At 42.0% G+C, this 14,188-nt stretch overlaps 1 protein-coding gene across 1 annotated transcript in view; it reads right to left on the bottom strand.

Annotated features, from left to right (window-relative positions):
- The window catches only part of LOC108793921 (cytosolic phospholipase A2 delta-like), a 40,249-nt gene that overhangs the window by 8,634 nt on the left and 17,427 nt on the right, over positions 1–14,188 (bottom strand). The window contains exons 9-15 of the mRNA XM_018564881.1: positions 12,421–12,458; positions 9,116–9,251; positions 8,444–8,580; positions 6,950–7,172; positions 4,834–4,951; positions 3,635–3,772; positions 1,888–1,995 (exon numbers count right to left, since the gene is read on the bottom strand). Of these exons, the coding sequence (XP_018420383.1) occupies positions 1,888–1,995; positions 3,635–3,772; positions 4,834–4,951; positions 6,950–7,172; positions 8,444–8,580; positions 9,116–9,251; positions 12,421–12,458 (898 nt within the window). The remainder of the gene's footprint in view (positions 1–1,887; positions 1,996–3,634; positions 3,773–4,833; positions 4,952–6,949; positions 7,173–8,443; positions 8,581–9,115; positions 9,252–12,420; positions 12,459–14,188) is intronic.

Below are 14,188 nucleotides of genomic sequence, written 5' to 3'. Positions count from 1 at the left end.
CCCCCCCCCCCCCTCTTCCTTTACAAATGCTAAAAAAATTGTAAAATAAAAACTTTTATTACAGACATTATTGTAGACCTGGTGATATCATCCCTGGGTCTCTGTGCTTCTCTATAAAATACAAGCAGATCATGGCTGGTGGAAGGGGTCAGCAGGGTGCACTCTGCCTCAGTACTCCTTCTAAGAGCCCTCAGCCCTGCTGCAAGCAGTGTGCTGCTCTTGGGAAGAGTTATGCAGATATCAAAATTCTATGATATGTGTCAGTCAAGAGGCATGGGCATTCCTAGGCAGACAAGATATGTGATGCTGAGCCTCCATGATTAAAAGAACTGAAATCCACAGAATAAAGGCGGTAGGCCAGATGATGCTGGATAGTTGCTGGATGCTGTATGTACTATATGTATGTATCTATATGTACTGTGCGATCAAGAAATCCACCTTTGTAAGTAAATGTTTTTTTGTGGTAATGTAGATGTGCGGTGATGATGTGTATATGTGTGTACGTTTTCACGACTCACATTGCTGGCTTTCTTCATTTTTGTATGGACTTTTTAGTAGGCCTGAGTCCTACAAATGAAAACTTTTCTCCACAGGAACTCAGCCTGGCACTTGGGTGGGATTGTAAAGCAGGTGACCCCCCTCCCTGCGAGTCATTGTAACAAGATGAATGCACACCAGCTCTGCCTTTCCAGATCATAATACACTGTCCAGGTTGGGTCATCACTATGATTACTAATGAATAGGGGGAAGCTCAGAGAGAGAGTGTGTGAATTTACACAGACACTTGTACTTCATGGAGGCGGCCATTTCAAAAGGAACCATGAGGAGATGAAGATGACAAAAAAGTAAGTTTCTGTGTTCATATACAACAGTATATGCTGGCTTCATGTTCACTCTGTGTACATTGCTGGCATATGTTTTTTTAAGTATACTTCCGCAAAGGTGGAAATGGGCTTTAAATGCATATGTTCCCAACAATTTGTCTTCAGTAATCTTACTTTACAAAGCTTAAATCAAAAACATTTTTAATTTGCTTGCTGCATCTAAAGGTATCTGAGAAAAAAGCTGGTATTATGGTCAATTTTTATATTAAAGTCTTGTTAGATAATTCTGCACAAAATGATTACCAAAAGCCTCTGCTTTAGCCTAACTGCAAATATCGATTTTTTTAAAGGTTATAGGAAACTGTATTACACAAATTTGGCTTGTGCCTTGCTTTAATAATATAACAACAAAAGAAAGGGCATGGGGCTTTAAAGGTGTCATATACAGATTATGCGGGACAAAGTCACATGGAATTATGACATTAACAAAATATGTATTCAAAATACATGATTTATTTGGAACATGCTGTATATAAATATGCTCATCTCATTTAAAGTGTTTCATAAATTGCTTATCTTTTAACAATGTCCATAATTGGTTTCTGTGTTTCAGTAATTTTTCTCTTTATTTCATGCATTTTAAGTGCAGTGAGTCCAAACTTCAACGCATTTCGCCGACTGGCTTCATCAGGAAGTTTAGGGTTATCGCCTATAACATGTATCATATTTTCTGGCAAGAGGTGATGAGTCAGTCCACTGATCCGGGGGCTAACCCCCATAATCCCAGGGAGGCAGAGAGAGGAGAGGGACATGCACGGACGGCCAAACCAGGGGAGTCAAATACCCATCAATATACACCTTAGTATTTATAAAGTACACTGAGGTAGGTAGATGACTCCACCCAGACAAACCGTCCATCCGCACCCTCCACTCTCACCGAAATAATCCCTGCTGCACCAAACTACAACGCTCAACATCCGGCGTGTGACGTGCTCAGCCTGGGCGGGCCAATCTTGCTTTAATACATTTCCAATCAAGAACCAAATAACACAAAATATTATACCGATGTCCTTAACTCGGTCCTTCACCCAGGTGTCCCAGAAAGTGTCCAGCTGTGTGGTCAGATACCACGTGTCCACTAGATTCAAGGAGAAGACATTCCCCCACAAGCCTACACAGAAAAGCAAAAAAGACAATAACATGATGGACTCATTAGCCAGGAAAATGTTATACAGCTGAAAGGAAATATATAATGTCTTTGTATTTTTTATTTTTGTTATGTTCAGATTTAAAATATTCAAAATAATTGCTATTTTAGACAGGCAATGTGAAATATTACTCATACAGATTAGATGTTTACTATTTAAAGGCAGTAAGTGGCTCCTTTTCACGTGTTAACCAGGCCATCCTGGTTAACACGTGTTTAGAAAATGCTGTTGTTTAAATTGCTGAAAAGCTAAAGCTAAACTATGCAAACAGCCGACTTAGATGAGTGACCCCTTCCACTCTGTATGGCACAGTATTGAGAGAGAGAGAGAGAGAGAGAGAGAGAGAGAGAGAGTAACAAGGGAGAATCTACTGCTGTGCTCTCTCTTTAGACCCAACCCAGAATGCCTTACATAATCAGTGTCATGGGTGCACAATGTACTAAAGCAGAACTACAGCTTTAATGATCAATATACTTACACTGATCCAGCTTGGCTCAATCTAAGCATATATACAGTGAAAGGAATTTACCAAAACTGGAGCAGATGGAATCTGGAGCATCTGTGCATGGCCATGGCAACCAATCAGCTTTTCTCTTTCATTTTCAAATCTTAGCTGAACAAACTAAACAGAGAAGCTGTGCCATGGTTGCCATGCACAGCTGCTCCAGATTCCATCTGCTCCAGTTTTGATAAATTCCCCTCAGAATATACAGTATAAATGATCCTTGGCAGGGCCATGGGGATCCTGTAATACAATGTAGAAGTCACAGCTACAACAGCACATTACAGCATCTTTCAGAAGATACCTAATACTTTTCTCAATGAATCATACTCAGCGAGTGACTCTCTGTGCTGTAACAGCACAGGGAAGTCGCTCAGGATAGTGGCTGTATCAGGACCCAGAAGATGCTGTAATACACTGTAGTAACTGCAGCTACTACAGTTTATTACAGCATCCCTGTGGCCCTGTATACATACATTGTGCCAAGCTGGTCCAATGTAATTTAGGGGTCTATTCACTATGCTGCCGAGGGGTCTATTCACTATTAGCCGAAGGATCGGCCGAAGCTACGGCCAGATCCCTCGGCAGCTTTGTGAATAGACCCCTTAGAGTTTAAAGTTATTAAACATCAGTGTTAACAACCTAAATAAAACAATCGTAATATCATTATATTTTATCCTTATAAAGAAACTGTAACTATCTTGGGATTTTTTTTTGTGCAAATTTTAAATTGATGTTTCATATCTTGATTGATAGATATATACAGTAGATATATACATAATTGTTATATTATTATATACATTTATTATAAGATAGGGGATTCCCAGATTATTACAGGTATCACAGCACAAGTGGTTTCTTTCAGACACCCTGTGAAACCTTTGATTAGGTCATACAGAGAGCCCGTGAAACGAATTCAGTGGTGTGAGAAAATTTCAGCTTGAGCTATTGAACTTTGCTAGTTGGATATAAGACTACAAGATATTAATAAGCAATATTTCACATTTACGTAACTTTAACGTAACTTAAATAAAGAAAATATATAATAAGCAAATGATATTCCCTTTAGCATGCCAAGTGCGCTGTCCGCAAAACTTTACCTTGTAGGTAACATATGCGAGGTTCAGGGTGCTTCTTCATTAACTGCCCCATATAGAATTCACTTCCAAAGTCTTCTGTGCGGATGGAGGCGCCGTATTTCAGAAGCCCTACTTCATATGGTGTAAATTCACACCACTCTGGAAAGAAATTGTTGATTATGTGTTTAGATGAAGCACTGAGATCTTGAGGAATGCTGAATTCAGTTTTACTTGTTTAGAAAAACAATAAATGTATGTATACAGCATTGTGAAGGAAACATATAGATAGAAAAAACAGCTTCCTGTGTGTCATGGACAGGGCTGTAGCTACCATGGGGCGAGTGAGGCACACGCCTCAGGCGCAGCTGAGAGGGGGCGTAGCCAGGGCCAGCAGACGTCCAACACAGCTTCTCCTCGCATTCCCCACTGCATGGGCAGAAGACTCTGTGTCCTCAATCTCTTTTTCTATTTCAAAATGGAAATGCCAGAGGACTGTTTAGACCCCTGACACTTCCTCGAAGCGCCCAGAACGCGCGCCCCACCACACCACACTATTAGACATGTGCAAAGACTAAATGAACGGAAACTAAAAATGTTTTCATTAGTTTCGCAAAACAAAACAAATTTTTATGCTATTTGGTGCCGCCATCCTGGAGGCGGGGCGCGTGCGTGGCATAAGGTGACATAACACGTCTGTTGGGGGGCACAATTTTTTGTTCTTGCCTCGGGTGCAAAAGGAGCTAGCTGCGGCTCTGGTCATGGATAAGCATGCACATAGAGAGTAACATTGCACTACACTGCCATCTACAGCTCAAAAGACATATTACATCTCTGAACATTATTAGACCATTACAGGTAGCACATTAACATACAGTGTCCACCGCACATAACACTCCGCTAGCCCTGTAGACTATAACGCCCTGGAGGTAGACACTTTTTTTTCATCAGTTTAGTGTGAGTGTTCTGAGGGGTTATAAGCATTAGTAAGTAATATATAGGAATTGGGTGCAACTGCAGATTGTATGACAGGTAGTCATACTTAATTGAAAGGAAAACATTATCACAATGTTATATACTGTATGATATGTACAACAAATGAAAAGTGTACATTTTTCATAATTATAAAAAAGAAAAAGGCTTTTTCCCCTTAGTTTTTGAGCAGGAAGCAATGAATTGAGCAAGTTTAATTGCTTAAACAGTGCCTTGTGTTTATTAAATACCTTTAAAGTCCAGTGTGCTGATTGCATCCTGCTTTACATTCATAGCCAGGTAAATAGGTAAGGGGTTCTGGCCGTTGTCCAAGGCCGATTGTTGATCAGAAAGCCTGTTTTCATTCCTCTGCAAAATAATCGGTTATATTACAATTATGGTGGACCTTCAACTGAATAAAAAGTTGTAAAAATCAGGAAAGTAAAAGAGAAGAAGAATTTAAGGTGACATTAAAGATTAACTTTTTTGTATTTGTATACTCAGGAGCACCTGTGTGGGATGCAGAGCCTGTGTTCTTTTTTTTTACTCCTTCAATTTCTCGTTCTCTAGTGGATCCCGGCGGCGTTCTTCTCCCGCCACCTGCACGGGTCTGCCAGCAGCTAAGCAGCTGTTGTGGAGGCACCCGCGCATGCTCGTACTCGCAGTAGCTGTGTGCGTCCATAGACACACACACAGCGCTGCGGCAGGCCATGCCCCTTCTCTCTGCCCAACAGGTTGATTGACAGCAGAAGGAGCCTATGGCTCCTCTGCCCTCAATCTCCTTCCCCAGAACCAGAAAGTTTGGGACAGAGGAATCCTTTGGGGATGGCGGCGGTGACAAACAGCAGGTAAGTGTGGGGGGGATGGGGGACACAAAAAGGTACTGGGCATGTTTCACCTTAATGCAGAGAATGCCCTGCCTTTAATACTACTTTAAGGGTTTCCACCGATACCAAGTACAGCAGGGGCGTCCCGAGGCTGGGTGACACCCGGAGCGGTGTCCGAGTGTCACCTAGCCGAGAAGTCACCGCGCATGCGTGTGACGTCACCACGTGAGTGCGCGATGACGTCATCGCGCACTCGCGGCAGTATTCTGATACCTGCCGGCGGCCATCTTGGTGATGGACGCCGGCAGAGAGAGGAGGAGACAGTCACCCGGCAGGATAAGGTATGCCGCCGGGTCCCCTCCTCTCTCCTGATACTGTCGGGCGTTTGGTCCATGACCGAGCGCCCCGACTTTTCAAGAGGGGGGTGGCACCAAAATGACTAAGTCATTTTGGTGTCACCCCTCCAATGGTGTCACCCGGGTGCGGGCCGCACCCCCTTGTGACGCCACTGAAGTACAGTACTCGGTACAAGTACAAGTACAAGTACATGTACCAATACTTTTCCAGCTCCAGACCAGACTAGAGAAACATTCAAAAGTTAGGAGGCAGCTGTCATTTGTAAGGAGCATACGGAGGGCCTGGGATTTGTACATCTGTTTTAATGTATGATTTTGTTTTTATAAATCTAAATAAAGGGATGCACAGAGACCAGTTTTGCGAGTACAAGTACTGATATATTTTTGTTTATTGTCATGTGACAGTTTTTCTAAAACAATATCGACTAATGATTTCAGGACAGCGGTGGAGCGCCAGAGCCAGGTCCCAGCTGCAACCGCTGCACCCTGGTAGTTCTCATGAAAATGCCAAGTATCTGCACTGGTACTCGAAAAGTATCTGTGCATCCCTAATGCAAACACAGCAGAGTATTCCAGGGCCATGTCACCAGTCTTAGGTCCCTTTCAGACGAGCGTGTCATGAGAGGATCCGACAACAGATCCTCTCCTGATCACAGCAGTACGGATTGGATGTCACCGCTGTGACATCCGTATCAGTACAGTTTTTTCCTCCATCTTGGAATAGAGGAAAAAACTAAAGCTACCGGATCCCATGTGTGTCTATGGGGAATCTGATGTAAACAAACATGTGTCTGTTTACATCAGATTACCCCCGGTCCAGCACAATCCGGTCCGTCAAAATGAATCTCTGATTAGTTTATTTTTCTTGACCTAGCAGGAGCCTTATCACATTCGATTACATGCAGACTGCTGAATACAGATGGGGCTGCTGTCACCCGGTCATGAACTTGAACAGGTACAGCGGCCGCATCTAAACTAGAGATCTGGGATTCCTGCTGCAGGAATCTTAAAATGCATAGAGTGAATGAAGCGAATGAAGCCTAGCACTTTGTTTACTGTATCTTACTGATTAAAATTAACATTGTTACCAATAGCAATGAGCTAAGGAAAAAATAAATCAATAATAATGATTATAATTAAACTGAATTCAAAGGTAACAGGTTTTATTTTAAAAAATGTCTTACCCCATTGTGAAACATTGATTCAATCATAAGCCCCCAGAGGTCAGTGAATGAGGTTTTCTGGCCATTCTTGGCAGCCTGTCGGAGTTCCTTACGATAGTATTTCAGCCTCTGCATTGAGAAAGTGCTGATTTTCTTCTTTGTCACATGCTTCTTTGCATTGCTTATTGAATCTGAAAGCTCCTTTTGTGACCATTTAGGATCTTCATAAAGTTTACTCATGGTCCTAAGTAAGAGGAACAAAAGGCGTTACGAATACATTTATTCAAATAAATAGTAAATTGTAAGATGCTGAATAGAGCATACAGGAGTATCTGTGCTAATTTCATGCCTCAACCATGCTACTGTCAAAAGCCATAATTATATACGGTATACATTGGAAAAACCGTATATGAAATTACATGTACATTGTTATATACATGTATATAATTTTTACCCAAACAACAAGGTTGATCAGTAAAAAAAAAATGTACTTTATTACACATACAGTATACTTAACATGGAACTGAAGCCAATTTTGTTTTTTTTCAACCCCTGTCAGGTTTTTGTTTTGCCATTTGTATCCTATTGGGGGATTTTCTCTTAACTTCCTGTCTGATAGACACAACAGAAAGTGAGAGGAAATCTCACCAAAGAGAGGGAAATTCCTGGCAGTTAACAGGGTCACCAGAACTAGTGTCCCCATTGGAAGATTTCCTATCTATTCCTTGTTCTGATGACAGCCCAACATTTGGGATTTCCCTTCACTTTCGCTGTCAGTGATATTGCTCACCAGGACAAATGAAGAGGGTGAATCCCCTTGATGGGGACACAGACAGTGATAAAAACATGACAGGTGTTCTAATCCCTCTCCACTCTATCCAAAAGTTCAAAAAAAGTTTTGGCTTTAGTTGCACTTAAATATAGTTAGAAACTGCACATTTGTACCCTTGTAGCCTTGTGACATATATGGTCTGATGCAAAAAAAAAATCACTTGTTACAACTAATAATACTAACTAAGAATGCCATGACCCCCAGCTGATTGGGTGGAAAGCCCATGTAGCTCAGGTTTAGACCGTGTTCAGTGAATTCATGATATGTTAAGTGCTGTGTAAATTGACAGCGCTATATAAATGTCTGTAATAAATAAATATGTAGCGATCCAATAGGAAGGTGCAATGAATCATTTAATATGTAATAATATAATATATTATAAATAAACCATCCATGCGTATACACAGCTGCCACAGATGCAATCTGTAAGACCCTTCCATCTAATGTTCATCAGACCATTGCTTAAACAGGAGTACATCAACACTGTGAGCCAATGTTGTGCAAAACTCTGTTCTTATTAAATATATTTGGCACATCACCAAGTAAATGTTTATGTCCCCTAGTCTGCATTTCTACAGAGAGTGTAATATAATTTTAATTATTAACAAAACTGCTGGTTTTGTGCAAATTGTGCAAATTGTCCAAATTGGCAAGAAACTGTTGTGCTTAGAAGTCTTTCTTACCATGTAGAACCGGAGGCCCCTGCAATGTACGTGGTACAATCCAGCAGTCCCATCTTCTGGAGTCCACACAGATGACTGTACAAAGAGGACATTGCTCTGGCTCCTCCGCCTGTTGCCATTACAGCCACAACTGGGATCTATATGTAACAAAAAAAGGGAGTCTTTGCACACTGGACCATACCACTGCAAATGTATGACACAGGGAGATAAGAATAGCAGGGCAGCCTATGTAATGCTTCTTTCCTGCTCTTTTGACCTCACTGCTTTCCCTCACTCATAGAGCAAGCCAGGAGCTTTCAAGTGCAATATGCAACTATATTTTCTGAATTTTAAGGCCCCTTTCATACTTTAATTTGGGACAGTCTTGCAAATTCATGTAAACGTAGCGGTTTGCGGCCAATCACATATAATTGGACAATTCATCTGTGAATACAGAGCTGCATTAATTTAATGTCTACATGGAGTTTCGCTTTAATGATATGGACAGATGTATTCAGAAATTGTAAATTCAGCAATGCTGGTAATATGAAGTTTCAACTAATCTGCCTTGGTGTGCTGATCACCACATGGCCATATGAGTTTTGCATCTTCCCTATAGTTCTAGTTATATTGAGGCTAATGGATAATAACATGCATCCTTGATGATGTAGCAGTATGTTCAAACATTCTCACCTCGTCACCCACCAAATCCTTATCCAGCTGCAGGACTTTTCTTAGCGCTTCAGCTACTACTTGCTGGCGTTTGTGAAGAAATGTCTTCTCTTTGTCACACAGATCAAACCCCAGCCTCACATCCAGCTTTTCTGGACTAGAAAAAGAAAGGTTATTTTTTTAAAGCTCAGCCCACCTGGGCAATCTTATCTCGGTAAGATAAGGAGGTCTAAAGGAAATGCTAGCTCCAGAGTAGGATCATCACTAAGGTGTGCTTTACCCTGGATCTAGTACCGGCTACTGAAATTCAGACAGTGGCAACCTTCAGTGCTAGATAAGAGCCTCAGCTGTGATGAAGAACAGACATTCTAAAAAGCCCCTTCTTTGTCAATGCTCGCCCTACCTGTCTGAGAAGAAGCTTCAATCACTCCCAGTCTGCATACTACAGGGGAAGTCAAGCCACCCACTGATGTTGACTACGTTTAGCTTTCTACCTAGTCCACCCAGGGATCAAAGAGTGCCTTCTGTCAGGGAGCATTGAAGCTACTTCACAGACAATTTGTTGCAGTCATAAAGGATTCTTTCCAAAAGGAAAGTCCATAGGTTGAATGTGGTGGTTTACTACCAGACATACTGTAACTGTTCCTATCCTCCTGGGAGCTCAGCTTGTTCCTGCCCACCATAACATCTTCCAGACCCTCCTGTTGTATTCTCCATATATCAAATAAGAAAATCCACCAGGAAAACGTGGACTCCTCAATACTGTCAGGTGGTTTATTTCTATTCCAAAAATGTAAACATGAGTGTTGGGTGGACTAAAACAATTTTGCAGGAGATTGAAATACTGTGCTTTGTAGTTGTAAATTACAGTTTTGCTTTCTTATGATTGCAAAGGCCGTCATTTATTTAATATGCACAAGGTGAAGTGCTCAAGTCTTTTTATGGTATTAGAGGAACTGTAGATGAAGCTACAGAATACTGTATATGTTCAAAGTAAGAGTTGTCGGAAAAACAAAAAACATTTGTAAATTACACTGTGTCTGTACTTCTCCAGTAAATCACCAAACTGATACCTCAAAGACTGTACAGGATGTACACTGCTTTATAATACCAATTGTGTGAAATGGAGTGTTATACTAAATGTTATTTTGTGTAATTTCATCGTAGTGTGCACAGAACAGTTTTTTGGAGGTAAAAAAAGGATGCAAAGAAGAAAATACACCATCATTATTTACATCTAAGCATTTGTCACAATTTCCTATGATTTCTTGCAAATGGCACTAGGTGGCTGTGCAAGTTCATCTGCAAAGATATGTTGGCTTTCCAAATCAACATAATGTAGCATGTAAGAAAAATGAATTTGTGCATCTACAACAAGGTTCCCGGGAGTGGTAAATATTGATCCCAAAGGGTCGATGGGACTATCTAAAGAGGTCGATAAAATGGTTGGGGGTCAAAAGGGGGTCAGCAAATGTCTGGGGGTCAATAGGTGTTCAATAAATGATGGAAGGGTCATCTAATCTTCTGAGGTCTCTGTGGAGCCTCACACCAGTCCCTAGTCCTGAAGGTGAGGTGGCTAGCAGTGGGACAGGGTTGCTCAAGGTTGCATGGTCAGCAACCAGCGAGAGTGACATTGAGTTGTCCCCTATCATCATTGTGTTAATACTGGCATTATTCTAGGTTTTTTTGCACTGTTTGGCTCTTACCTTTCACATTCCCCTTACCAGGAAGGATATATGTACATATTCACTTCCTGTATTGAGCCTCCTCCCTCACCTCAATTTCTGAGTAAACCCACCTCAAACTCCCCATGTTGATGAGCATAAGGGCCTCTTCCCCACAATAACTACCCCTTACTCATTCATGTAGGGAAGTGGTGGCATCCGGGTGCCCCCTTATAAGTTCCCTTCCCACAGACCCCCACAACGACTGGGCAAGGGTTGTGGAAAAGAGGCCCTTGACCTCGTCGACATGGGGACCATACTCCATGTTGAGGGCAAATGGCCTGATATGGTGCAGGGAGGGGGCGGCACGATCGCCCCTCCCCTTTCCTGCTCTGCCGGGCCACTGCTCAGATCAAGGGTATTTTGGGAGGACCCCGTGGGTTTTTTTTGGGGGGGGCATAGAGCTGCCCCTTAAAAATCCTACCAGACCTAAAGGGCCTGGTGTGAATGGGGGAAGCCCAACACTATTTTGTTTTTAATTATTTACATTAAATGTGTTTTTTATTTTAAAGAAAACATCCAAATGTCCGAAACGAAAAAACTAAACTTCGGATTTTCGTTACAAATCTAAATCATGAGTGGATCCGAATATCACAAAAACAAAACAAATCAAAATCCAAATGGACCTGAAATTAAACACACTTTTTGCTGGATTATATGTCTAGTCATACTCAAGGTTCCATCCCTTTTGTGTACACTTATGGCTTACTATTATTATCATTGAGTTAGTAAATTCAAGAGCCTGTAGTGATGATGGCTATGTGTTCCCTGAGCTGCACAGAGCTGCATTTCTTCTCTGCTGCCCCTGCACTCCCTTTACTTCTGATTATGTATTGAGCAACAAGCATCAATTACTGCCAAAACAAAGTTAAGCAAAATGTATATGAAAAAAAGTGTTAATTTTGGGAGTTAGTATAGCACCTACTTTACCCTGGCTAGGCCAGGCCCGTCTTTAACGCATTGCAAAAGGGGCACTTGCCCTGGGCCCAGTTATTGTTGTGGGGCCCAAAGCAGACCGCCCCTTGAGCCTGCACTGCTCGCTCCCTACCTGGAGATGCGGGATTTCAGTGTCCCGTCCCTTCTCCCCCCTCACCCTCCTGGTTTCCCTTATCTCTCCAGAGATAAGACAGACAGCAGAGATCGGCAGACCGGGACCTTTGTCTGCTATGCCTAGCAACTGATGACGCTGATGGGCGGGCTGTCATAATTACGTACTTCGGCCCGCCCATCACATCATCAGTTGCTAGGCAGAGCAGACAAAAGTCCTGATCTCCCGATCTGCTGCCTGTCTGCAAGTAACAGCAGGGGGGGGGAGAGATTAGGGAAACCAGGAGGATGAGGGGGGAGAGCAAAGGGATCACAGGCTCAATAACAGACTCTGATCCCCTTGCAGACAGGCAGCAGAGATCAGAAGATCTGGACTTTTTTTTAAATCAAAGCACAGGGATCAGAGCCTATCATGCATGCCTAGACCAGCCAGCCCGCCCATCTGCATCATCAGTTGCTAGGCAGACAGGGGGCTGATAAACAATATATATATTGTTAGTATGTGATGCAACATGCATCACTTTTCTATGCACTAAACATTAACAGAAAACTTACCATTCTTTCACTTTTATCTGGATATCCAATGGCTTGGCCTGCTAAAAGAACAAAATATATTTAAATACATTTAATATTACCCTACTATATTTTATTACTATATCACACTACACACCAACAAAAAAAACTTGAATATTGTCATAAACTGATATATGAACTGTAATTGCAATACAAGTCATTTTACAATTCAAATAAAGCTACAGTCAGCCTTCTGCATATAATAGTGTAGCATTCCCAGAAAAAATCTTCGGCTTACTCTACTGGGAGTTTTTTCTTTGGCAGTATTTACCACTCCAACCTGGGAAGTCAACTTGGGAGGGATGGGTTTTAAAAAAAAATGTTTTAACAAGTTAATATTACAAGTATGATCACTATTTACAGACCAAAAACGAGATCTGTAGCCTTTACGGCTAAAATCCCTGCAGTGTAGAAAACTGATTATGAAAGCCTTGTTTTCTCTGAACAAAACTCCATGCCTGACAGCAATATTCCTTTGCTTACAAGGCTACCTGTCTCTCAAAACAGGTACAGTAAAGCCTTTGAAACCACTTCCATGGTGGTAGTGTTTCTTTGTTGTATTGTGATTGGCTGTCTTAGCTCACAGATAATCAACGATAGGAAAGGAGGATGTTCTGACAAATGCAGCATATAGGATGGTCAGGGGGCAACTTGTACCTTTTTAAAGAGATATCTAGATATAGAGATACAAATATAGAGATATCTATTTTTGTAAAGAGATATCTAGCTGGAAACACACATAAATGAATGTTCATTAAATTCAAGTGATTTTAACCCATGGAACGTGTTGTAAAAGTGAAGCTAAGTCTCTTTCTTTTCATGGGATCTGCTGGATATTGGCTTGTAAACTAACTAACTGCATTGTTAAAATCTTCATTCACCCTAAACATTCACAAAACTGAACTAAACACAGTTGATCAGAATCTTCACTTGCCTCTATTGCAGGTATCTGGATGCTGGTTTCATTCTCCATAGGAGAGATTAAACTAAGTGGAACTGTAGTGTGGTTTAGGCCATCATTTTCGGTTTCATTACTCTGAGAAAAAAGAAAATGCTGTTATATTTCTCACTCGTTTCTCCATAATGAATATTTAAAGGTAACCTTCAGACAGAAAGATCATTATACTGTTGAAGTACAGCATCAGGGCGGAAAAGTTGCCCGATCGAGACCAGACTCTCAGTGTGTGGGCTGCCGCTGCGGGCGGGCGGCATCTGAAGGATGCGGGATCTGAAGGATGCGGCGCTGACCTGTGCAGTGCAGTCTCAGACTCAGTGACACTCAGTCTCACTGAGTGTCTCGTCCTTCCTTGGCTACGTCAGTGAGTGACGTAAGGCCCCGCCCCTGGTTCACCTGGCCGCTCAGCCGCATGTGAAGGACTGGAGCGAGGGCTGCAGGAGGCGGAGCAACGGACGGACCGGACCAGCAGGCAGTGTGGCGGCAGTGGCGTCATCCTGGAGGCGACGGCGACCTGTTGAGGGACTCGGGAGCGCCCGGTGCACAAATTTTGAAGTTGGAACCGAGCGAGGAGGCGATTTCACCCTCTCTTGGTGACCCACGGTCGGACTCGTATCGGGAATCGGGATCGGGAGCTGGCTGAAGTGGGAGCGGTATGTAATGTTACAAAGACAAAGTGCACGTGGTATGCTGCATTGTATTGTATTATTTTGTATTGTATTGTGCATTGTATATACAGTATATTGTATTGTGTATTGACAATACACAATACAATATACAATGCACAATACAATA

Source organism: Nanorana parkeri, unplaced genomic scaffold (assembly GCF_000935625.1).
Source record: "Nanorana parkeri isolate BGI_ZX_2015 unplaced genomic scaffold, ASM93562v1 scaffold791, whole genome shotgun sequence".
NCBI lineage: Eukaryota > Metazoa > Chordata > Amphibia > Anura > Dicroglossidae > Nanorana > Nanorana parkeri.
This window is presented reverse-complemented; position numbering and strand designations above follow the sequence as displayed.